Source organism: Ammodytes marinus (genome assembly GCF_949987685.1).
Source record: "Ammodytes marinus genome assembly, chromosome: 20".
Classification (NCBI taxonomy): Eukaryota; Metazoa; Chordata; class Actinopteri; order Uranoscopiformes; family Ammodytidae; genus Ammodytes; species Ammodytes marinus.
In genome coordinates, this window is record NC_137224.1 from 4,947,121 (window position 1) to 4,971,395 (window position 24,275).

Sequence of the window (24,275 nt, forward strand, 5' to 3'; positions counted from 1 at the left end):
GTCTTACCTGACTCGTTCCATTAGATGTCCTATTCATTTAGTGTATTTATTTTTATTTGTATTATAAAGACTCAGGCCGTTACTTCAGCATGGCTTTAACTACTTTAATTGCAGCCAAAACTGGAAAGAAAATAATATACTATTCGTCTCAGCAGACGTTGTGCACATTGAGTCTGTCTGCCCGCTCGTTTGAAACCATGAAAATTATTCTGTCAGTGAAAGTCCTTTCATACGCGGCTGAAAGTTCCCGGGGTTTGAATTACATATCTGTTTTGACTCATCTTCAGTCTCAGTAGAAAACTATTCGCCGCAAGTATCTGGTTTTCCTTCCCCTTCTGCTTCTTCTTCGGTCTAAATTGGAAATTAAGAGCACATTCACTATACGTGGAGCTTTATACATTTAAGCTGGGCTCTTCAAGATATTAAGAAAGTGTGTGTGTGTCACTCTCTCTTTCTCTTTCTCTCTCTCTGCGTGTGAAGGCTATACGCGCTGGTTTTCAGAAATGACTGAATTATTTCCAAAAATCCTCTCAAACCATAATGGCATTTATTACCTTGCTCCATATGTAGAGTGGAGATTTTCTTTACTATGCAGACTCTCTTTGCTACGATAAAGTAAATACATTTCGACTAATATTACCCTAAAAATCATCGCGAAAAAATAAATAACGATTCATAAAAGCAGCCTGTTAATTATTTTTTTGTCTTTTCTGCTTATTTGCTAAATTGAAGATACTTGTCAAGTTCACCAGGAAGCCCACATGTCAAAATAATGAATTCATAAAACAATAAATCCATGGTAGAATAGGCTATAACCGTCGTTTATGGTGATTGCCTAATATTATGAAGTAGGTCCTAGAGATTTCTCTCTCCACAAAAGCACGGCAACGGTTTCAACCTGTTGAATTTAGTGATCGAAGCTTTATTTTAGCCGTGTGTTGTTGACGCGCTGCAATAGAAGCGCAATGATCGTGCGTAAAAGCAAAGTGGAGAAGTAAAGAAAGTTACAGTAATGCGAAAAGACACATTTAGTGAAGACACATGTTTATAGGTACAATTTTTTATAACCAAAACAACTCATAATAGCTCTTGTGTATAGTCATTTTGCAATAAAAGTTATTGAATATGTGCTCATTATTATTATAGTCATAGATTATCCAGTCGTCATTTTTCAGATTAACAATTACTACGAGTACACAATCTCTCTCTCAAATTATATGATTAATTATATAATTAAAACAATTTATTTTTGTCATTCAGGATATGTTTTAGTTCGTTTTTCTCTGTTTAATGTTATACATATAGGAGCGTGAATTTTATAGTTAACTCCTTATTACTTTTCATTTAGTGTCAAAAGTTAATAGAAACTTTCTCAATTTACAAAGTCTGTCAAATTATTTATTTGGACCTGTTTGTGATTTTTTTCCCCCCTGACACTTCTCCTTATTTTCAAAGCTCCTATGAAACTGGCTGTGGAGTTTATTTTGTTTATTGCATAATAAAAAGTTTGCAAAAAAAAGAAGGGTTGCACTAGCCTACGTTAACCGTGCCAGTATAATCCTGCATTTGAAGTCGTTTAAACTCATTTGAACAATATGTCTGAACCGGTTTCTCGAGACGTGAGGGTTAATTGGACGCTGTGCCCAATATGAAAAACTTTTCCAAACTCTCAGCAGCAGCAGAGTCCCCGCACCGCACGCGCGCTTCATCTCCACACTGAAGGATCCCACGGCCGGTCACCGCCCACGCCTCGCTCTGATTGGTCCTCTACTGTAAACAAACGGCTGCATATTTACCTCCTGCGTGTCTATTGGCCGCCGCTGCTGTCACTCTCCCGCGTGCGTCTCTATAAGGTCTCCTGCTCCAGCAGCAGTTTTGACAAACCTGAGATGAGCCCGGAGCAGCACCGCGGTGCGCCTGTCGCAGCTCAACAATTTTCCACATTATCGCTTCAGCTATGAGCCAAAATTCCTTAATACCTTTTCATTCCTGGATATACATTTATCTTCGATTGTATTTAGATTAGGTGATTAGGTATTTTTTCTTGCAGGTTTTATTTATGTGTAGTTCTAGGTGAGCGTATGCGTAATTTTGCGACAGTTACCGAGGTGCCACCGGGAGTGAGTTAGGCAATATGCGCCGCTTGGATATGCTATTCAACCGAAATAAGGCTTATGGAATATAGCCTGGTTTGCCACAGCCTGTATGCCCTCTGGTCTAGCCCCGTCAAGAAGAAACTACTAGTGCTCAGCATCATGTTTTTAATCTGGGTCTACATGCTGTACTCCTGCGTGGGCTACTGCTCCACCATGCCGAGTCTGGTGGTGGACAGTTACCGGGGCAAGGAGACTGTTTCTGGGGTGGCTAAGAGGACAGAGACCGGTGGTAGTAGCAGGACGGACCTGGTGTCCAGACTTTTGGCCAAACAGCAGCCTTGGGAGGATATAGAGAGCGACTACGATGAGCCGTCCATCAACGTAAAGATCCCCGCGTCCAGGGACCTGCTCAATAACGAGCTGGAGACGGGAGACTGGGAGGACGAGATGCGGGGAGCCGGGGAGAGAGCTCCGGAGCCCAGCGCCATGTCCAGCTTCTCCAACGGCTCCGGGAGCAAGAAGCTGCCGCAGGCGATCATCATCGGGGTGAAGAAAGGAGGCACCCGGGCTCTGCTGGAGTTTCTCCGGGTTCATCCGGACATCAGAGCCGTGGGAGCCGAGCCGCACTTCTTCGACCGCAACTACGAGAACGGACTGGAGTGGTACAGGTAAAGAAGCAAGTTCCTTTATATCGCTTCACAACGTTCGGTTGATTGAACTATATCCAGAAAACATTTTTAATTGGTTGAATTAGGCTACTCCATACATTTATAGCGGATTTGTCAATGCAGTGCTGCTGCACAGTTACGCTGATATTGATCAGTAAGCCAATACATCTTCATATAAGCCCAGGCCTGTGTCATTTATAAAATTAATTCTAGTGTTTTGTCGATACAATTAATCTATGGGTGTCTTGATTCATTCGCTTACTAATATTAGGACCGTCAAATGCAGCTTAACAAGTTGAATCACTCCAAATTGATCACTCATTTGTACATTATAAAAGTATATAAATATAGATACATTTTTCCATGTTAATTACCGCCCATAAAGTTTTGAGCTTATTCCAAACTGAAGCCATTATGCTAAATAAACACGGTGACAACACTTTGGCTGTGAGCCGTTCCATGTTTTATGTCCATTTTACGCATTACGCGCTTGGGTCTCACAGGACATTCCTCACTAATTAAATGTGATAATTTTAATGGTTCATTTCAATGTATGATTTGAAGCTCATTTAATCGTTCATGTCGTTTTAAGAAGTATTGACTTGTGTGACATTATGAGGCTGTTTGGGGGCTCCGGTCGGAATGGCCTGTTTCTGCGATGTGCAGTGATCTCTATTGGACACAGAGCAACACTGCACCTTCACGGTGACCCGTCTTCAAGCTTTTCCGTGAAGTTAACACAAGGAAAATTGGTTGTTTTTCATGTGTTTTTACGAATGTGATACGTTTTTAAAAAATGGTGTTATTTATTAGGTGCAGTTTTTGGCATTATAGTTGAGTTGTGCAGATGTAGGCTCTCGGTAACCTAGTGTTACACTTGGGTGAGCGCCTGTTTGACAAAATGTAGCCCCAACGAGATGTTTTATACAATAATACATCGTGATTTAAGAGCTTAAGTATTTGCACAATCCTATCTGAATCCAATATGATAAGATCCACACATAGGAAAACCTCCAAAGCTTTGTTTTTGGTTGACTTTTCAGAACATTTCTTTTGAGAATTGAAAATAAATAAATAATATAACATTAGTGGTTTAATTAATTAATTTAGTCTTATAGAATATGTGAGGTAATAGTGCCCGTAGACATGGACGGGCTTTATGTAGCCTAGTTAAGACCATTCTTATGGCAATGGCCCCAACGGGCCTAAGAGCCTTTACGTTGCTAGAAAGCAACGGATCTGCAAGACAAAGTGAAGACCCTTCTTAAGACAAAAACCCCGCTGCAAAACCGTTTAACGTCTTCAGAGGTCGACGAACTAACATTATCCTTTTCATTTACATCACAAAGAGTTAATATAACGAGCTGAAGGACTGTTGAGCCGAATGACTGTTTGTGAGAGAGCCATTAATGCCCCATAACAAATAAAAACTGGTGGAAGACTTGACTTTTGACTTCCACCATTTTTTAATTAATAATTTTACATAGTTTTAGTTATAATTATCTCTAAATAATGTAAATGGTGATCACACTGGTTATTCCGCCATGCATTTAGCTAATATATTGCCGATGGCCCAATCAATAAATGGATTGACTATTGGAATCCCGCTTAAAATGAGCTAATTCGTGTCTGCCTTCTGCGGACCTTCACATTTGATAAACTGTGTAGGCCTACTGTCAAATCTTGTGTTTCCCTCCAGTGTCGTTTTGACTAAAGTTTCATAAAGTTTCAACTGAAGTTTTTAAATGAAAAGTTCATCTGACAAATTGCTAGAAGGGCTTTTTGGATGTCGTGGCTGCTTGAATGAACGGACTTTTTCTACACGTTTAAATATGCAAAATCCTCGAAGGGGGCCCCAACCATGTTCGAATAATGAGAGAGAGAGAGAGAGAGAGAGAGAGAGAGAGAGAGAGAGAGAGAGAGAGAGAGAGAGGGGGGGGGGGGGGGGGGGGGGACATCTTGCTGAATAAGGAAGCCAGTGTTGGAAGCATTAAAAAGTAAAGACACTGCTCCTTGATTTGTGTGAAGTTTCCCTAGCTGTGTGTTCGCTTTGATAAGAGCTGCAGATTTACTGCAGGTCTGTTGCTTTGAGTTTGGAGGAAGGCTGTTATTTAACCCCACTTCCATCTACAGTAACTCTTCTGGACGGTTGGAAAAGTGGGTGTCTGCTAGTTTTTTAGGCCATGAAATTTAAATTGTTCTCGAGCCCATGTTAAGAAGTCATGACTCAAGTTTTTTTTTTCTATTTCTTCATCTATTGAGATACAGTGAAAGCACATTGTCTGCAGATACAATACATTTCACTCACTTTTTCTTGCCAAAACAAGAAAAAAAAAATCAGCTTGGCTTACTTTACTTTTACTTTTTGCAGAGTTTTTCGAACTTCGAACCACTTCAGCCGTGTGCAGTTCCAGATAATGCCTGTGATTTTATGCTTGCAACGGGATATCTAAACAGGGGCATTTAGAAAAGCCATAGTTAAAAAATCCATTAAGTTGTTTGTCTATTACAGAACTTCTCTCAGACTGGGGTTACAGAACATTGAAATGTGTCTTGACACACTTGTTTAAAGGAAGATTTGTAGTAGAAAATTGTCTGTTCCAGTCAAACAGCTGGTGTTTTCTGCACTACAGGGACTCCTGAAGTGGAGGAGGAAGAAAAAAAAAAGTTTTAGTGAGTGTGAGATGCACAGAGAGAAAGGGAAATCGTACTTGGTTCACTGTTGCTGATACTCCATTAGTTTCCCATTAAGGAGCAAAGACCAGATACTGGAGATGGCTTTGGAGAGAACGCTGGAATGTTCCAGACAGAGGCAAAAAATTGCATGGCATTGACATATATTCTGTGGGAATATGATCTGAACACAGTGAGGGTCATTTTCCGGAGGCGGTTAAAGACTGTTACTGTGTGTGTGTGTGTGTGTGTGTGTGTGTGTGTGTGTGTGTGTGTGTGTGTGTGTGTGTGTGTGTGTGTGTGTGTGTTGAGCAATCCACCTCTCCTTGTTTGTTCATTTGCACAACATCTCTGCCATCCACTATTGTAACTCTCTTGCACCATTTTTTTGTTAGCTTACCCCTCCAATGGACACTGCACATTTAGAACTGGAATTCCATCAAATTAAATTCACCCATAGAGGCAACAGAAAAGCAGGAAAGACTTGGGGAAGTAGAGAGAGGTTGAGACTGAATGGAGGTGGCAATAACAAGTCTCATTGTGGTTTTTCTGATGTACTTTGACAGTTTTTATTTGTGCCAAAAGACAAACACAGGATTCACGCTTTTGACCGAGGGGTCCCGTCCTTGTACCAGGAGGTGCACATTATCGCAGTGAGGTCATGCATGAACCGGCCCCAAAGAACACACACACACACACACACACGTACACAAATAACAGACACACGCAAGCACACACACACACACACACACACACACACACACACACACACACACACACACACACACACACACACACACACACACACACACACACACACACACACACACAGACACATACACACACAAACACACACACACACAAAGAGAGAGAGAGAGAGAGAGAGAGAGAGAGAGAGAGAGTCAGAGCTCAACAGGCCAGTGTGACTGAACGTGAACATTGGTCCATTATTCTGTTTTGCACCTGTTCAGTGTTATGGTGAAAGTCGACCGGTGTTATCGGACCAAGATAAGTTTTAGAAAATGTACTCATCTTCAGCACGTACATTAATGGAAAATTCAATGAGTTAATTCATGAAAAGATTAATAACCCATTCACAGTATTATGTATTTTAACAATAGAAACCAAAGATGAATGAATTTTTACCATCTGTCTAGGGACTGCAGATGAAAAATAGCCTTCTGGCTAATTCTGGCATATTGACAGAAATGTTTGATAATATGCACTGTCCCTGTATTAAATAAATAAATAAATAAATGGGAGATTGTGAAAAAGCCAGAAAGAAATTCAGGATTAAAAAAATCTTAGCTTCTTTGAGAACATGTGGGGGAGGGTATCCCAAAGTTGAGGATCACCTTGAGTTTTAGTTGAGCGGTTGTATATGGGATAGCTGATGTCATATCCATTTATGAATCCACAGCTTGTCTAAAGGGTTATGTCACTTTTTCACACAAATGCATCTCCTGTCCGTATAAAAGTTTTACCCTCTCCACGCTGCCCCGGCTCTCTTAAAACTCGAGGTATTTTATTTACTCCTAACTCTTGTTGACTGCGGCCCACATCTCTTGCTGTCAGTCTGCGGTACACGTCGCTGTCTTCATATTCCGTTGAGCACTATTGGCTATGAAGGGGCTTTGATATATAATTACCGTACTGCGGTTTTGCTGTCGTGTCGCGGGCTCTGGACTCAGCTCGCTTGTCAGGAGAAAAACCGGCAGTGTTGATGCCATTTTTCTCCTCCTCTCGAATCGGCTTTAGCATTGAAAAACAAGTAGTTTTTTGGAACATGTTGCAAGAGAGCATAGGCTATACTCACACAGCTCATGGCCACACGGGTGGTATGTGTTATTTTAGGGTTGGTGTTATGTTTTCAATGATGTCAACATTATTTAAACTTTCATGGAAGTTTCTGGAATGTATCAGCGCGAAAAGACATTTGTTGGACCTCAGCAGTTGTACTATTTTTTTTAAAGGTTAAATGTTTGGCTCTAGTTGCAAAATGGAAGTGAAGTGTTCTGTCGTAATGATGAAATGTATAAGTTGGAAGGAAGAGGCCACACACTGCACTATATAATAATCTCCAGTCCCTGTGTGTGTGTGTGTGTGTGTGTGTGTGTGTGTGTGTGTGTGTGTGATGTGGTTAGCGATCAAAGGTTAGGCTTCAATCGCTGTCGAGAGAGAGAGACATGGTGGTGGGATTGAATCGGCGCCATATCCCCCCTTGAGCAGGATGTCTCTCCCTGCCTGGTCAACCTTTGTATCTAGTCTGTGATAAAACACCGTGGAGGTAAACAGACCTACAAAGCAAAGTGTCGGTAGAAGCTACTTATAAGTGCCACACACACACACACACACACACACACACAAAAAAGACAAGTGGAGTATTGTTTGAAAAGGGGGGGGCTCCCTTAAAAAAAAAGAATAAATCACGTCACGCTATCAGACTTGGGGATGCTTGCGGAAGTCTGCGCAAGCCTGTTTGAAAAGCCGTTATCTAAAGGCTGGGCCACCCCCCCCCCCCCCCCCCCACTGGAGTCAGACTGGAGCTCCTGGGCCATTTGAAGGGACAGTTCTGGATGGGTGCACGCTCCTTTTATCTGCTCGCCACAGGGGCGCTCCTGTTTCCATGTAGGTGACCCATCCACTCTCCACTGCAGCTGACCTCGCCCTCCTTTCCTTCCTTCCTCCCTCTCTCTCTCTCTCTCAAAGGCCAAAAGAGGCCACCTGCTTCTATAGACGCCCAGTGAAAGGCATCAAATCATCACAATACAATATTGTGCTGGTGTTTGCATACATGGGGAATTAAGGGTGGAGTCATTGATTCTGGAGAAAGATTGTTGTTAAAAAACACTTTTTGTCTACATACCTTTTGTTGACATAGCAGTTTACAGAGCCTATAGGCTGTGTATTAACCCCAGTACGGACACCTCAGATCATGAGGAGATATTCACTGATTTTAACAACAAGCGTTCTCCAGAATGGCTGTCTCCACCTTTAATGTAAGAAAGCAGTAGGCTACAGAGACATGTTGCGTTGCTGTAATGGGCTAGGCGGTGAAGCCACAAATCATTTTTAATCTCAACTCACAAAAGAATGATGCGCTCAGACAGACAGCGTACACAAATGTGGCTGTGGCCGGCTGGCCCCATTGGGATAGCCAGTATTGATCGGTCAGGCCTGATTGGAGGTAATGTGAAGAGATGGGTTAAGAGCCTTTTGACTGAGGTCAGACCCACGTCTGCTTGCTGACAGGCTCTGTGTGCTGACCATCTGCAGAGCTACGGAAAGCTGCTGGACCCTACAAGCCCCACTGGGGATTTTATTATAGCCACTCCTAGCAAAGAAAACAATACAAAAGACAGCACACAGTTGTTTTTCTGAGGCCTGCTGAGTTATGTAAATGAGAATGCTTTTGGCTTTTTTGTTTTAAAACGCTGCATTTGACATAATCAATGAGCGCTGAAACTTTTTAAGTGGAGCTCTAACCCCAGTTTCAGCTCCGGGGAAGAGGACAAAGATGAATTCAGATGATTGGATACTTTGGCGCTCTGATTGTTTCCTGATTCCTGGAACTCTGTGCGGTTCCCTCGAGGGGAACGGAGCGCGCGGCCAGCCAAGCGTACAGCTGACAGCAGGTTCACATCCTCCGCTCAAAATCCTCAGCCCGCTGCGGCCAACAGAAGAAAAACAAGCAGTTTAGAGACTTTGCCTCTGTGTTGGCTAAACCCTCCACCTTGAGTTCCCAAAACGAATGGATTATTTGTTAATGGTACCACCGTTTCCCCTTCAGTGCCTCACAGCTCTGCCCCCCCCCCCACCCCTCCACCCCCTCACCCCAAACATCATCCTCAAATCCCTTCCTTATGAACCACTTTTTGTCCGTTCTCCAGCTGTGCACCGTGCCAGTGATGTGTTTAAAGCTTCTGCAAACCTGGAATAAAATAGTCAAAATGATAATATGACATCAAAGTTGGGTGTCTCAATAAGCTTTTACATAAAATAATTGTTCATAAATGTTATAAATCTTAGTTAAAAACAATTTTTTTTTTACCATTTGACAGGACTGTGTGGGCATGGCCAAAGGAATCAGAGCATAGCCCGCCTCATCTTAACCACATTTCTGTAAAGTTGATCAAACTTAAATAACAATATATTTAATTCTTTTCAGATGCTTACTGTCATGCAACAAACTCCCCCAACTTACACAGTTAAAAGGGTTTTGTGGTTCTGGGTTTACAGGGGCTTTAAGTAACAGTGTCACATGTCATGCCCGGTTCGTCCAGTCCTGGGCGGGGCTCGCTGCAGGCCTCGCTGGCCACGAGTGGGCTGTCTCCTAGAGAAAGCCTTTGGTCAGTGTGGAGGGATGGAGGGCCTCCTCTCTCTCTCCCTCACTGCCTTAAGCTGCCACAGCTCATAGGAGAATGGAGAGTGAACAGAGAAAAGGCAGCTTTCACCCCCAAATTACAACCGGTTAATTGTGAATGGGGGGGACCTGTGGAGAGGGGAGTGGCTGCGCTGCACTTTGGTGGCCTGCCTTGCCTCCCTACCCCCCCCCCCCCCCCCCCCCCTCCCTTCCACCTCCTCATAGTGTCCAGTGAGCACTACCCACACCACTGAAGACAATATGGCTGCCACGGACAGGAACCTCCTGCTGGAGCCCAGGATAAAAGCCACAGGAACTCACTGTCAAACATTCACACAGTGGATGCAAACAGAAAAACACAAAAAGTGTGGACCATTGTTTGTGCTCATTCACTCCGGCTCGATGACTCATGTGAGTGCTGCAACTGTGTCCCTGCGTTCCAAATCCCATACTCCTTCTTTTTACTATTCTACATACTACAGCTGATCATAAAAAGTATGTAGTTGGCATGCAGTATGACACAGTTGGGACGTACTTTTACTTTGAGGGGAAGTATGGGTATTGGAACGCAGCCTGTGTCTAAACATTTGCAGTCTGTGCAACAATGGAAAAATACTAATAAAGAAGTCTTATATACTAGTATTGTAGGAAGGAAGGAAGCGTAGAATGGAGAAAGCGGTGCATACAAACCCTCCCTCTGTGCTTTATACGTGTGAATTAGGCCCATTTTTAACAAGGTGATAATTTGAACGTTGTTACATGTTTCAGAACAGAACCAGACATCCTCCAAACCAGAGTTAATGGTCAATCATTATGGCTAAATAAACACTCTAAAACACTCTACCCCTGGAGGCTGGAAAGAAACAAACACGCTAATATGGTTTTTGTTAATCATTCCGCTATTGCTCTTATTAAAGACAGGTCAGTCAGCGAAGTCTTTAGTGCTTTCCAAAGGGGGAAAAAAAACATACTGTATAGTGGAGGAGAGGTTGTATAGGAAGAGGAGAAAGTGATGACAGTTAACCTGTAAAGCTTCACTTGTCCCAGGTATTAAGTCCCAGAGGTAGCCATTAGGGCGCTGCGCAGTGTGCCTGCCTACGAGGACACACACACACACACACACACACACACACACACACACACACACACACACACACACACACACACACACACACACACACACACACGCACACGCACACACAAAAGTCTCCAGAGGTTTCTATTAGGCCGGCAGTAAAAGCGCACAGCTCATTAGAAGGCCCCAAGTCGTTGGTCCCTCTGCACCGTACCTGCTCTCGACACCAGTCAATCTCTCTCCATTTGGATCTAACTCCCAGAGCAGTTGAGCTCCTCTCATAAGACCTGTATGAACACTTCAGCTCCAAGACAACCTGGGCCAAACTCCACTCACGACCAATTATTTTTCCGACACGAGTAGTTTTTCTCTCTCCCCCTTCTTTAACTCATCCAAATCAGAAGGCAAGCCAAGGAAACTTACAGCAGAAATACTACTCTGCCCTGCTATCAAACTGCACTTCACTGTGGCTTTAGGATTTTTAAACCTAAAATTCTCGGACCAATTTTTATTACATCTATTCCAAACATTGAAAAAGTACAGAGCTTTATAGAACACAATACACTACTGTACTCGCATAAAATGAGAAAGAAATCTGGCACTTTTACCCTGTCATTTCTATATATAATTTGTTACAGTTTATTTCGAATAAAAAAAATCATAATTTTCAAATTAGAAATTGTGGGAATTGCGGCCTCACTTTGGATGTGCACTGACGATGAAAAAAACCCAGCGGTTATCTAGGAAACTTTACTTTTAGCTGTTGAAACCATTCATGAAAACAAACATCCTTCTGACATGTAGTATTAGGCTGGCATTTCTCAAAAGTAATTCTATTTACGCCTGCTATCCATCTTTTTTTCCTCGTTCCTCCCTTTCACAAAACAGCCTTTCTTTCTCAGAGCTAGACCAGATCCCTCTATCACTCCTAACCAAGAGGCTTACTGAAAGAGATACTGCAGGAGGGCTGAAAACATTTCTCATCAAGCTTCACAACAGCCCCCTTTGAGTGAAATAACGCTTCCCCTAAAAAACTGAATTTAGCTTTTGGCTCTGTTGCAGAAATGGAATACAAATGGTGCCTGTTGTTCTTAGCAGTAATTATCTTGTCTTCGGGGCGCTTACAGATATTATAGGAGACACATCTAGGCTCCCATCCAAGAATAACAGTAGGGATAGCCTGAGGTTCTCTGCTGCCACTCTTTCCATCTCTTGAAAGAGCGGCGGGTTAATTGTCACGCCTGCATGGTGCTATATCGTTAGTCAATTAAGCTAATTATATGTTCGCTCGGGAGGCACGCTGTCTTTGGGAATTTGTAAACCATTAACTTTGCACCAACAGCTGCAGTGTGAGTGTGTGTGTGAGTCACGGAATCAAAATAATAATAGCCCTCAACACACACAGGAAGATGGTTTTTCTGCTCATTGAGTGACATACAGTGTTGAGGAAATCCCCTCATTCTCGCTCACACACACAGCCACACACACACACACACACACACACTTTGTAGTTCACCTGTCTTCAAAAAGGTGTGCAGGCAGTTACGGATGACAGCCAATTCAAACAGGATGCAAAGCAGCTTCAGCCCCGTCTCCATCTGTCTGTTTGTGTGTGTGTGTGTGTGTGTGTGTGTGTGTGTGTGTGTGTGTGTGTGTGTGTGTGTGTGTGTGTGTGTGTGTGTGTGTGTGTGTGTGTGGCTGTGTGTGCATGCGTCAAGGGAGTGGGGGGCTGGTGGCATCCATGTTCTTCTCGAGTCTGTTTCATCTTTTATTCATCTCTGCTGTAGCTAGATCAAGGAGTCATGTGCCTCTTGGTGCATGTCAAGTGTCAGGAAATCAGTCAGAATGCCTGATATTCTGCCTAGCACACAACAGCCACACCAAAACACCCAGGAATGCACACACACACACACACACACACACACACACACACACACACACACACACACACACACACACACACACACACACACACACACACACACACACACACACACACACACACACACACACACACTCGATCGCACACACAAGCTAACTCTTCACCTGCAGCCCTTTCATTGTTGTTTTTCATTCTTCCACGGTTCGTAGGTTTATGTGGTCCGAGCTGTCAGTCAGTCGCACCCTTATACTGATGGAGCGCTGGAATGTGTGGCTAGCTCCGGGCTAACACCTTCGGCAAACATCCAGCGCAAACACACTGATTAGTGGGGATTACTAGGGCTAAACAAATTCTGGGTACTATCCCCAAGTGCTGGATTTCATTGAGTGTGTGTCGCTGCGGCAGTGTCACTTCAGTAATCTTTTTGAAGGCGAGACACGGCAGGCAAAAAATATAGTTTTTTCAAGCACTGGTCAATTTTGAGATTTTAAGCTATTTTGCTTCCATTACATTTCTTCTTTCATACTAGTATCAAAGGTCCAAAATGCAATTGCAAATGAAAACAAATATTTTTTTAATATAATCTTCTACAACTTTCATGATCATATCTTTGAGTTAAGAATGTCACCCTTCTTACCTGAAGATTTTTTTTCAAGCTTTTAAGGGCATCCTCTTTCGAAAGCCCGAAGAGTGAGCATGCTTTTGCACATTCATGAGATAGCACAGGCAGGAGGTATGTCTTCTACTTTCTGCCCTCCGCCGCCCCCTTTCACCATCTCCTCTTGTTTTATTTATACCACATGGTGGGCTCCCTCGCTCCACTGCAGGGTTATTAACACTCGGTAATTCCAGGCAGCCGTCTATGGCCACAGGCCCGATGTGGTTCCTGGCCCTGGAAAAAGCCCTGGTGGCTCCAAAACATTCCTGCGTTGTTTTCCGAAGGTGCCAAAAGAGCAACAAATATACTCCAAAACAGATTTCCCCTGTGTTGGGGGAAAAAAAATGATAGTTACCCTTTGAATTGAATAATTTGTGCTTGTCGCGCTTTCTGAGATGCTGCCCATCACGTTGCCACCGCAGTGGTGTAAAGAGCTTCACTTAAGTATTTTCAGTACGTAGTGGAGGGAGGTATCGGGAGCTGTGGCTAAGGGGTAATATGCTGTTGGGGTGTCTGTCATGTAAGTCCATGACATTATATTTATTTATTCTGCTCCTACTCTACTGATGTTGGCTCCAAAACCGAGCTGGGTACGAGCCCGAGACCAGTCTGGATGGGCTGTGACCGCGAGGCCCGACTCCTGACTCCCCTGTCATTTTACTCCCTCATTGACTCCCATTCCCCCTGTCAGTCACTCACACATGCAAACGCAAACGCTCACACACACGCGCACACGCACGCACGCACACACACACACTCACACACTCACATTCACACTCACTCACTCACACACACACACACACACACACACACACACACACACACACACACACACACACTCACACTCACACTCACACTCTCACACACACACACACACACTCACACTTACATTCAGGCTGTAAGAGACACTGGGATGAAATAAATGCTCTAGTTTCGCAAAGCATGACTCCCTGATTCCAGTATACAAAAAAATGATGGATGGACAGGGTTGCGTCGGTCGGGTTAACTGCTTTGTTTACGCGGAGGGTCAGTGGATTCCCAGGCTTCCTCTGGCACATAGTGCAACTTCTTGATGGAGTTAAGGGGGTTCTGGGAGCTTCATTTATCAAGCAGATTAGGAGACCAGCACTGAGTTTCTGGTGTCAAAGTGTCAGTGAGGGAGAAGAGAAAGAAGACAAGGGATCCTACCAGTTTGGCCGTTGCACTCAGTAATATGCTGTTGTGGACAAGCATAACATGGTAGCTGCTCCGATATACTTTGACCTTAGATCCAGTCATTGGCCATTTCCCTTACACTCCCTTCCTTACGTTGTTAGTATAAAATGTTCTGTTGTTTCTACTTTTATCCTAAATCTACTCCAAAAACAGCCCCTAGCCTTCGTCTTCCCAGAGAATTTGGGAGTACGGGCCACCGGTTCCCAACCTTGTAGACTTTTGACCCTTTATGTGCCCATTTCCATGATCTGTAAGCAGTTTCACAAAATATTAGTAATATTCCCATCCCCCTGAAAACAGTGCAAGCGTTTCACAAAAATTTATTTTTTCCTCATTTCTTCCCATGCTGTCCATCATCTCACTACTTCTCAGATTGATGTTTTTCCAGACACTTATTTGGAACCATTATCCTATCCTAAATGTAAGAGTCTAGAATCTAGATGTCATCCCCAATTTTATCAGTGGGAAAAATAGCATTCCCAGTAATCTGTGGGATCCTCCTTGTAGCCATTATGATATGCACCACCCCATGCAGGACCCCGGCAGCCCGGTCTGAGTGTATGATACTAGGCCAGTCTGCATTATTAATCCTTTTAGCAGACCTATGATTCAGAGGGGGGGCCTTCCATTTAGCCACCTTCCACAGTTTCCATTGACACCGTTATCCAGTGAAGCTTGTAAATGTGAAACCTCAGGCTTGGGACGAGCCCTGACAATAGCGATTCAGATTTTGGCTATTCAGTCATTTTATAGATATGGAGATATTGTAACAGCAGGTGCCAAGTTCAGCATAACTTCATGCTGTCACAAACGCCAAACCAAGACACATGCAAGACACAGATGCACACAGACTCGCTTTCATTCAGTACACCCCTGCAAGATCTCAGGTTTTAAAGCAGGGGATCTCTGTCTCTTCTCAATCCAGGAAGGGAACTGTCAAAAGGCTCCAAGTGGCCGCATACTAACACCTGGACCCCACTCCAAGTGCTTTATATAAGAGAGCGCAAGACGAAGCTTTGTGTGAGTGCAGTCAGAGCTCTTCTACAGTGGCCTGGCCCCACTGCGCCATAAACCATCTTCTCTCTCCACTCTTTTAATTTACAGCCAAAGCCATGCTCTGTGGTTCAATATAATGTTAGACTCTGGGCACAGTGGAGTGTATTTTGAAAAAAAAATGTCTGGCTTCTGTATGTGCTTAAATGCTACTTTGAAAAATATTCAGTGAGCCCCGGCAGCAGAGGCGTGCTTGCCTGCCTCCCTTGTAGTGGCCATGGTGTGTGTGTGTGTGTGTGTTGGAATGTGTGTTACATAAACATGTTGCTCACTCAGTTCAAATTTACAACATGTAGGCTTCTTCTCTATGGAAGTAATGAAGACTAACTTATTAATGAACACTTTATCTACCATTTACTCATCCGCGAAATCAAGAAATAAATTAATCTGCATGGAGCATCTATCATCCTTTTCTTACTCACTTTAAACACACCAGGAAAGGGCATTTTACAGTGTCAATTGTTCCAATTTGCACGTTTACACTCGAACGCCCCTTGTATCCGAGTTGGAAATGGATCTAATTTAGAACACGTTCGACTGTGAACGAAACAAGTGGTGCTCCAGATCCTTATCATCTAACGGGAGGGAGGGGAATAAAGATGTTTCTTTGTATTTTCCCCCGAAAAAAAACGCTTGTACGTCCAGCACCAATGGTTCATGTGAAGGGCCCTGGGTAAGAGGCCCTTGGAAAAGAAAGGCAGTCTTTCAGTACCTCTCTCGCTCATTTCCTCCCTCTCCTTCATCCCACTTGTGAAGTGTCACTTTGCTATCGGACCTCAAGGCTTGATGTGGGGGGGGGGGGGGTCAAGGGGGGGAGGGGGAAACCTTTGGGGCTCAATGGAAAAGAGTAGAGGGTGAAGGGCACATAGAAGTGTTGATGACGACTGCTAAAAATGTAGCAGTAGATGATTTGTTCGATTTACTTCAGAAGGGTTAATTCAGACCCTAGCTACTTGTTCACTTGTGTGTACGCTGTTGTTTTGCATGGTGTCACCTCCCTCCAGGGTGTTCCAGCCATAGAAACCTGATATCATTAGCTTCAAATGCCCATAAGAGCAAAGCCACACCCTTCCTCCGCCTGTGGATACAAAATGTCCTCCGGTTTGTCTGTATTCAAATCAACAAACCCCCAATTTGACATTCAAATGCTTTCCGGATCCAGACATGGCAGACAATTGAAAACCTTTTGCATCCAATAGAAAATTGACACACACACACTTGCTATGGATTTTTTTTTTGTCTTTTGTCTATGAGTAAACATAGTCATTTTGTCAGGGATGCTATATGACACAGACAGCTCAGTGGCAGCCCGTTATCATCAAATCAAAGCTGACAGGAGGGAGGCAGTAGCATCAGACAGAAATAACCCTTTTCCTGCCTGCTGGCTATCTCCGGTGGGATGAGGGCTCTCTCTTAAAACACAGGCCAAAGGGCCACTCCGCCGGCCCCACCGTTTGATGCTGTCATGTGACAAGGGGCTTCTGCTTTGTGTCTTATCGCTGTTTTTGGCATGTCTTTTAACTTGGGAATATTCTCAATGGACAAACGGGTGCAGGGAGGTACGGAGAGGAAAGAAAGGGGGACAGTCAGATATATATCATGTGAAAGTACAAGCAAGAAAGGAAAAAGTTTTGCGTTATGATATTTGAGTTAGGGTTAGTTTTATTGAGGCCTACAGTTTTTACTATTATTGTTTCATATACGATAATGTGTCAAGTCAAACACCATAGAAGAACATTGTGAGCAGTAAACAACAATTTGATGCCAGCATTTTCCAAAATATCCACTTTGGCCACACTCTTCAAAACGGTCCAGTTTTAGTGTGCGGTTGTAATGTTGGCTTGTAGACAAAAGGCCCATCCGCACAGAGAAAAGATAGGGCTACAAAAATACCCTTGTACGTGTGGACATGGCCTAAATGTCTGGGGAGTCCTTGGTATCCAAGGGGGGCACAGGCTGATGTTTGCAGGGCAATTTTTGGCACACGCTCCACTTAAGGGCTCTCCAAGAGGCTTCTCTCACTCGAGGGTTGAGTAGGATGGAGAAGTGCTCCACTCAGCCCTCGATAAGCACTCCCCCCCCCCCCCCCCCCTCCTCACTCCCACCTCCTCCTCTATCTGCCCCCGCTCTCCCTTGTACCCCCCCCCCCCCATCCCCGCCCCTCTGCCCTGACCGCTGCCCTGCTCACCCCTTTGCTCGGGGACAATGGCTCACTTTCAAAGAGAAGCAGGAAAAAAGAGGAGCCCGGTGTCACAGAATTGCCTGTTTGCTGACGGAATCTTTAAAAGCGGCACCTCATAAATCAAAAAAGAGCATAATAGGCATTGTTTTTCTCCAAGAGCTTCTTGTCCCTCTAAAATTCCCCTCTTCTGTTCCCTTTTTGTCTGTTCATGGACATTTTTTTTTAGAAAGCTCTTTTTACTGTGAGAGTGGGCCAAAGTCAGAGGCTGAGTTGTTATAAGGAGGGGGGGGGGGTCTCTCCTTGAGAATTTGGCGCTTTTTAGGGTTTGCTCACCACTCTTTCTTTCTCCCGCGCTATCCAACCATCTCCTTGTTTTTACGCTCCTCCAACCCCCAACACTTGATTTAGGAAAAAAGGATTCCCGGAGCTTGGATCAGCATAATCTATCACTATGCACATTGTAACTCAGGCCTCCTCCCATATCTCCGTGCCGCATTGTCAGTTTGAAATCGGATTAAATGGGGAAGCCATTTGCCTCTTGTGTGTGTCAACCCTGGACCCTTTTTGTATGTTAGCACAAGCGATGACAAAAAACCTCGCAGGCAGCATCGCCATTGTGCACATAGAGAATGACGAATGGCGTGCAGTTTTAGTCGAGCACGTTTGGTTTATATTCCTCGTAGACATTCAAGAGGCGCTGTATAAACAGTTTGAAGTTGTGTCAGGGAAATGAATGTGCGTGTGTTGATAGTGTGTAGCTCGCATTCACATCTCCAGAAACGGTTTGTTGGTGCAAAGATCTGTCATGTGCTCTCGCATAAAAACCACATGCTGTATCTGTTTTGATTTCGGTAGTCTTTTAATGAGCCCGGGCCTGCACTCCATTCACCCCTCTGATGTGTCAGCAATCAAGAAGATATTATCATAATTAGATCACTGGCACTGCATTAGGATTACACTAATCTGCCAACACCATTTCCATCAGGCATTTTATTGGTTACCTGGCATTACCCTTGGTATTTTTCCTCTCTTCCCTCACCATTCCCGCTTTCTTGCACATAAATATGTGCATAGATGGAAAGCTAGTGTTCCATGAATTAGCCATGAGCTAGATGGCCGTGAACTAGATTCCAGCTTTTAGAGTCTATTTCTGAGGAATAGCTCAAGCTCTTTGGATGGATCGAGTATTGCAGACTTTAAGTGTACCGAATGAGTCCAACGTTGTAGTTCCGATGTGTTCTACCTTTCTCAGTGTGTAGGATTACACCGTAGTTGAATGGGATCGACGACTACAATAGTACTGTCTACACAATGGTGTATCAGTGCCCCAGCCTTAATAACAAAGGGGCAGGCTTAGGGTACAACCGGCTAACAGAAGTCTTATCTGGGAGAGTGTGTTCACCCTGATAGACCAGTGCCCTTGGTTATCTTGGCGTTCCTTTGTTGTTCTTTCTCCTTTGAGTGCTATAAACTGCTTTTTTGTTGTTTTTGGTTAGCGGTGTCGTTGGTTCTTGGGGGTCTGTGATTGTCTTCTTGATTTGACTGTTGCCTTGACACGGCAGAATAAACAGTTTTAACTGGTGGAGTTCTCAGTCCATGATCCACAACCCCTCCCATCCATCGATCAATCCAGCTTGCACCAGAAACACATACGGTCCCACATACAGTACATCACACAGGCTTGTTTTCTATCTCGGGCAGGGGGCCAAAGAGGGAAAGGGGAACCCATCTCCCAATGTCAGTCAAACCACTCTTATCGCCTCCACCATAATCGAGACTCCGCGGTTGGCCACCAATTCTGAAAGCGAATGCTGAGAGAGCGCAGCACACTCACTTTTCCTTCAAAAGCAGTTGATCTCAAGTACCTTGTGATTATATGTTTCCATGTAACATATCTGTCTGAAGACCATCAGCCAGAACCTCACCAAAAGCCAAAAGTCCTGCTCTTGTCAAAAAACAGATTCCCTTTCTGTAACAAACCTCATCATCTTTCAGCACTGGAGTATTTTCTTCTTCTTCTATTGCTGGATGGATAGGGGGCGGGGCACCATTGCAACGGCTGTGTCTGAATCAGCAAGGCAGCTTGAGTGTTTTTTTGCTCCATTGCTATAAGGTGTGGGGGGGGGGGGAGGGGGGGGGGTTGGGGTTATAGGAAAGACGAGTCCAGGGAAAGACCAGATAATGGCATTCACCATGTCGTGAGATAATTTATTAAAATGCATTGTAATGCTAATCAAAACTTATTTTTAAGGGGTAAAAGAGCAGGTTAGCTGCAATAAAAAGGAGGATTAAGGGGTCGGAGAAGAGGTCCCTAATCTCTATTATGGTTCAATTCAGGGTCGTTCATGTTTAGAAATTCCTGTAAATGTTTTCCTCTTGTTTGATTGTGCATTAAAGAAGGGGTTTCTGTTTTCTGTCAGAAGTTTAGATATCTTATGAGTGAGTGAACATGTTGATGTTGGAGAGCTGCCTGCACTAATAGGCTTTCGAGCCCCTATAATAAGGCTAAACAGGCCCAGTGAGTCATTGATTACAGAAACACAGTACACTCCATCAGCTTGATTACATTATGCAAGTCTTTGCTCCACCTTACCCTTCTCCTAACCTCATTTTCTTGTTGTTCTCTTTCTTTCCAGGGAGCTGATGCCCAAGACCCTGGAGGGCCAGATCACCATGGAGAAAACCCCCAGCTACTTTGTGACCCGAGAGGCTCCAGCCAGGATATCCGCCATGTCCCGGGACACCAAGCTGATCGTGGTGGTGAGGGACCCGGTCACCAGGGCGATCTCGGACTACACGCAGACGCTGTCTAAGAAGCCAGACATTCCCTCTTTCGAGAGCCTCACCTTCAAAAACAGGACTACGGGGCTCATCGACACCTCGTGGAGCGCCGTCCAGATCGGCATCTACGCCAAGCACCTGGACAACTGGCTGCAGTACTTCCCCATGGAGCAGATCCTGTTTGTGAGCGGAGAGCGACTGATCAGCGACCCGGCCGGAGAGCTGGGCCGCGTGCAGGACTTCCTGGGGCTCAAGAGGATCATCACAGACAAACACTTTTACTTCAACCAGACCAAGGGCTTCCCCTGTCTCAAGAAGGCAGAGGGCAGCAGCAAGCCCCACTGCCTGGGCAAAACCAAAGGGAGGACCCATCCCAACATTGACCCCGAGGTGGTGCAGAGGCTACGGGACTTCTACAGGCCCTTCAACATGAAGTTCTACCAGATGACGGGACAAAACTTTGGTTGGGATTGATTGTGAAGATCCACGAAAAAGACATTTCATTTTTTTTGTTGTTAATTTTGTCGAGAAGTTATTTTTTTGTTTCTTCTGTAATTCAATGGCAAGATGTGGAGAAATTGCTATATATATGTAAAATGTACAGAAATCTATTTTATAATAATTTATTTTTATTTCTAAGCAATTAATTCACTAAGCTGCCTAACCATATTTGTACATAACATCTGGCCCATATGTTGTTTTTAACATTCCCAACATTTCTCCCTCTTCTCCCTCGTGGTGCTGTTGTAAACTCAGTGGATTTATCGGTGCTTCGTAATGCAGATAATCAGCGATGATTGAAGTCGAAGTTTTGGTCAGAAAATGTAAAAAGCACCATATTACGGGTACAGAGTGCTCATAGAGAAGTGGAGAACAACCTATCCATCCATATGCATCCTCATTTACATATGCATCATTACTTTACCTTCATCCTTTTCAAACCCTGTCATCCTGAGTGTGATTCTTATGTAACGTGTTTCACTGCTACACAGACCTTTTGAGGTAACTTTTCTACAATCCCATTTTCCTACACTTGCATTGGCCTAAACTACAGAGCTCATGTCGCTTTCCACTCAATAACAGGTGGATCAATAGCCCTAATTGATCCTCATTGTGTCACTCATGCTCAAAGTATACAGCTGCCCTTTCATTCTCCGCGCTCCTGCTGCCTGCCTTAATGAATGGGCCATCCATCAAACGTTAAATCCTATCCCGGACCACATAAGGGCCCATGTTAACATTATGCTAATTGGGTAAAGGTAACGGGCGGATCGATAGAAGCTCCTCTCTCTAACTCTCCATTAGAAGCAGTGCTGGCAGAGAGCCAGGCTCTTGCCCCTATCCACTCAGTTCAAAGGTCACACAAAGTCTCAATCAAATCTCCTTGAGAGGCGTTTGATTTGTTGAGGAAAGCAGAGTCAGGGGGGTGGGGTAGAGTGGAGTGGAGTGGAGTGGAGTGTGCGCCTGTTTTCCACGGTGGGATAGAAAATGTTTGCGTGAGTTAGCGGAGGCATATCTGTCCGAAATGGAGCATAAAGATAGAAGAGATGACAGACAAACAGCAACTAGGCTTCGCTTCACTGAAATAGCGCTTCTTCAAACAGAAGTCCACCAGGCCCCATCTTAGATCCCAGACTAAAGAGATCAAAGGAAGAAAGGAAAAGGGTTTTTGTGAAGCCCTCTCCGCACAGCAAGGATTGCCTCAGGCGGGGTTCAGAGTCTCTAACCTCCCCCAGTGTATATCATAAGAGAAACCTCACGTGCCATCGTCCATGGCCTTTATATTTTATGCCTTATTCACTTTATCGTCATCCTCACACATCTCATCTCTCTACAACATATCTCAGCTCTCTACTTGTTGCCAAAAAGAAAAAAAAAACTCTTGCGTTGATATCCTGTTTCACACAGCTTGAGCCGCTATCTCTGCTTTCCCCTGCACCTCTCCTTTGTTATTGTCTTTTCTACTTGAATTCTTGATATGCAAGAGGGAGAACAACGCGTAGCTATCATTCTTTGATGTGCGGTCCCATCTCTTTGCAGCGGGTGGTACGTTATAATTATAAGGGCACAGGGAGGCGGCCATGCTGTGCTAAGTCATGCCGTGCTACACTACGCTATGCATGCTCGATGTGGTGGCCATTATAAAAATGCAGGGATAATGAGAACGGGGTGAGATTAAGCATGGCCCAGACTGAATGTACACAACCTATCCTCATTACAGAAAGTCCCTCAAATCAATTGCAAAAGGTCAGACTGTCAAAAGTAAAATATCATTGTCCCTCTTTTACAAAATGTTGCGCCTCCTTATTCAATCCAGCCTGCTACTGTCATTAAAACAGATAATGACTCAAATTCAGCTATTTCCCCCTATTTTCCAGTTGAAACCAGCTTCTTGGTTTAGCGTCAAACCAGTGGTTGGTATTGCAGGGGGGATGGAGGCTTGATACGCTGTATTTTATACAGTGTTATCCTGTTCTTTCTCTCTGCCAGAGCGATGACACTCCCAGTGAGAATTTATGTGGAGAAAGCCTTCATCCTCCCTTCTCTCCTTATAGTGCAATGTGTGATCTGTATAAATAAAATAAAAAGCATTTATGATAGCAAGATGTCACATTCTGGAAGGAAGGTTTTGACAATTTCCCCGTAAACTATGGAGTAATGCATTTAAATTCTGGGCAAGTTTGTGTAACAGAGGGGAATATGAGAAAAAAAGAAGAAAAAAAAAACTGACACTCATGGGTTTTTTACTCCATGTTGCTGCATCGGTTATGGTTGAGTTTTATTCAACCTGTTTTGAGGTCTAAAATAAAATGTTAGAAAATGTTTGTCTTACCCACATATAATAAGTATTTAGACTAGCAAATCTGTATGTACAAAAAATGAAAAAAGACATGTAAATCAAGTATTTTGTGGTATGTACATCAAAGGAATTAATTTTACACAATGCAAAAGCAAAATGGAACAGATGTTTCTAGATGATTAAATACTGAACATTCATAATATTTCTTTGTATGAAGAAATAAATAAAAAAGTATATATTTTACCAAAACCTCTTGTGCCTGACTTTTCATTTCCTGGTTTTTCTTATTCAAATGGCAAATGACACACTGAAAGTGAAGCATTTTCTCACACTTTACTCTTTACTCATACTACCGTACTACTGTATAAGAAGTTAGATTTCATTAAGGCGAAACATATCTCATAAGAGCTGTGACATTACATGTGCCAGCAGAGCCAGGTATAACTGTGAGTTGAATAAGGAGAAAAGTGATTCTCAGTTTTTGCACAGAGAGCGTCTCTGACACATCAAATGCATCTCTCCCTTACTGAGGAGAAATCCATTATTCAAGCGTGTCCATTTTCCCACCTCCATTTACCAGGAGTATGAGTGCAGGCAGAACTACTACTTGGGTGTTCAATATTAAAGGGTTCATGTGCCCAAACTACTAGCATAATAATTGGAGAATTGGATGTAATGGAATTTCAATTCTGGTGCCCAAAAGCTTAAAATAAAGTTACATTTGGGCTTCAGAAAATCGACAGCAACATCCATTTCCAGAGAAAATATCCTCTGTTTTGATTGTTGATAGAAACTGTTCCTATTAAAACAGTTTAATGATGTTCTCTAG

At 43.7% G+C, this 24,275-nt stretch overlaps 1 protein-coding gene across 1 annotated transcript; it reads left to right on the top strand.

The window, feature by feature from the left end:
* Nucleotides 1–1,897: 1,897 nt before the first annotated feature.
* hs3st3b1b (heparan sulfate (glucosamine) 3-O-sulfotransferase 3B1b) lies at nucleotides 1,898–23,658 on the top strand. Its single transcript, XM_080049226.1, has 2 exons — nucleotides 1,898–2,764; nucleotides 20,502–23,658. Exons 1-2 carry the CDS (start codon nucleotides 2,175–2,177, stop codon nucleotides 21,118–21,120), a joined length of 1,209 nt encoding a protein of 402 aa, XP_079905352.1. The 5' UTR covers nucleotides 1,898–2,174; the 3' UTR covers nucleotides 21,121–23,658.
* The last annotated feature ends 617 nt before the right edge of the window (nucleotides 23,659–24,275 follow it).

What these genes read in the sequence shown, in the direction of transcription:
- hs3st3b1b (XM_080049226.1), top strand. Translation starts at nt 2,175, where the DNA reads ATGGAATATAGCCTGGTTTGCCACAGCCTGTATGCCCTCTGGTCTAGC. An exon ending in AACGGACTGGAGTGGTACAG is followed by an intron (nt 2,765 to 20,501) that starts GTAAAGAAGCAA and finishes CTTTCTTTCCAG; the next exon opens with GGAGCTGATGCCCAAGACCC.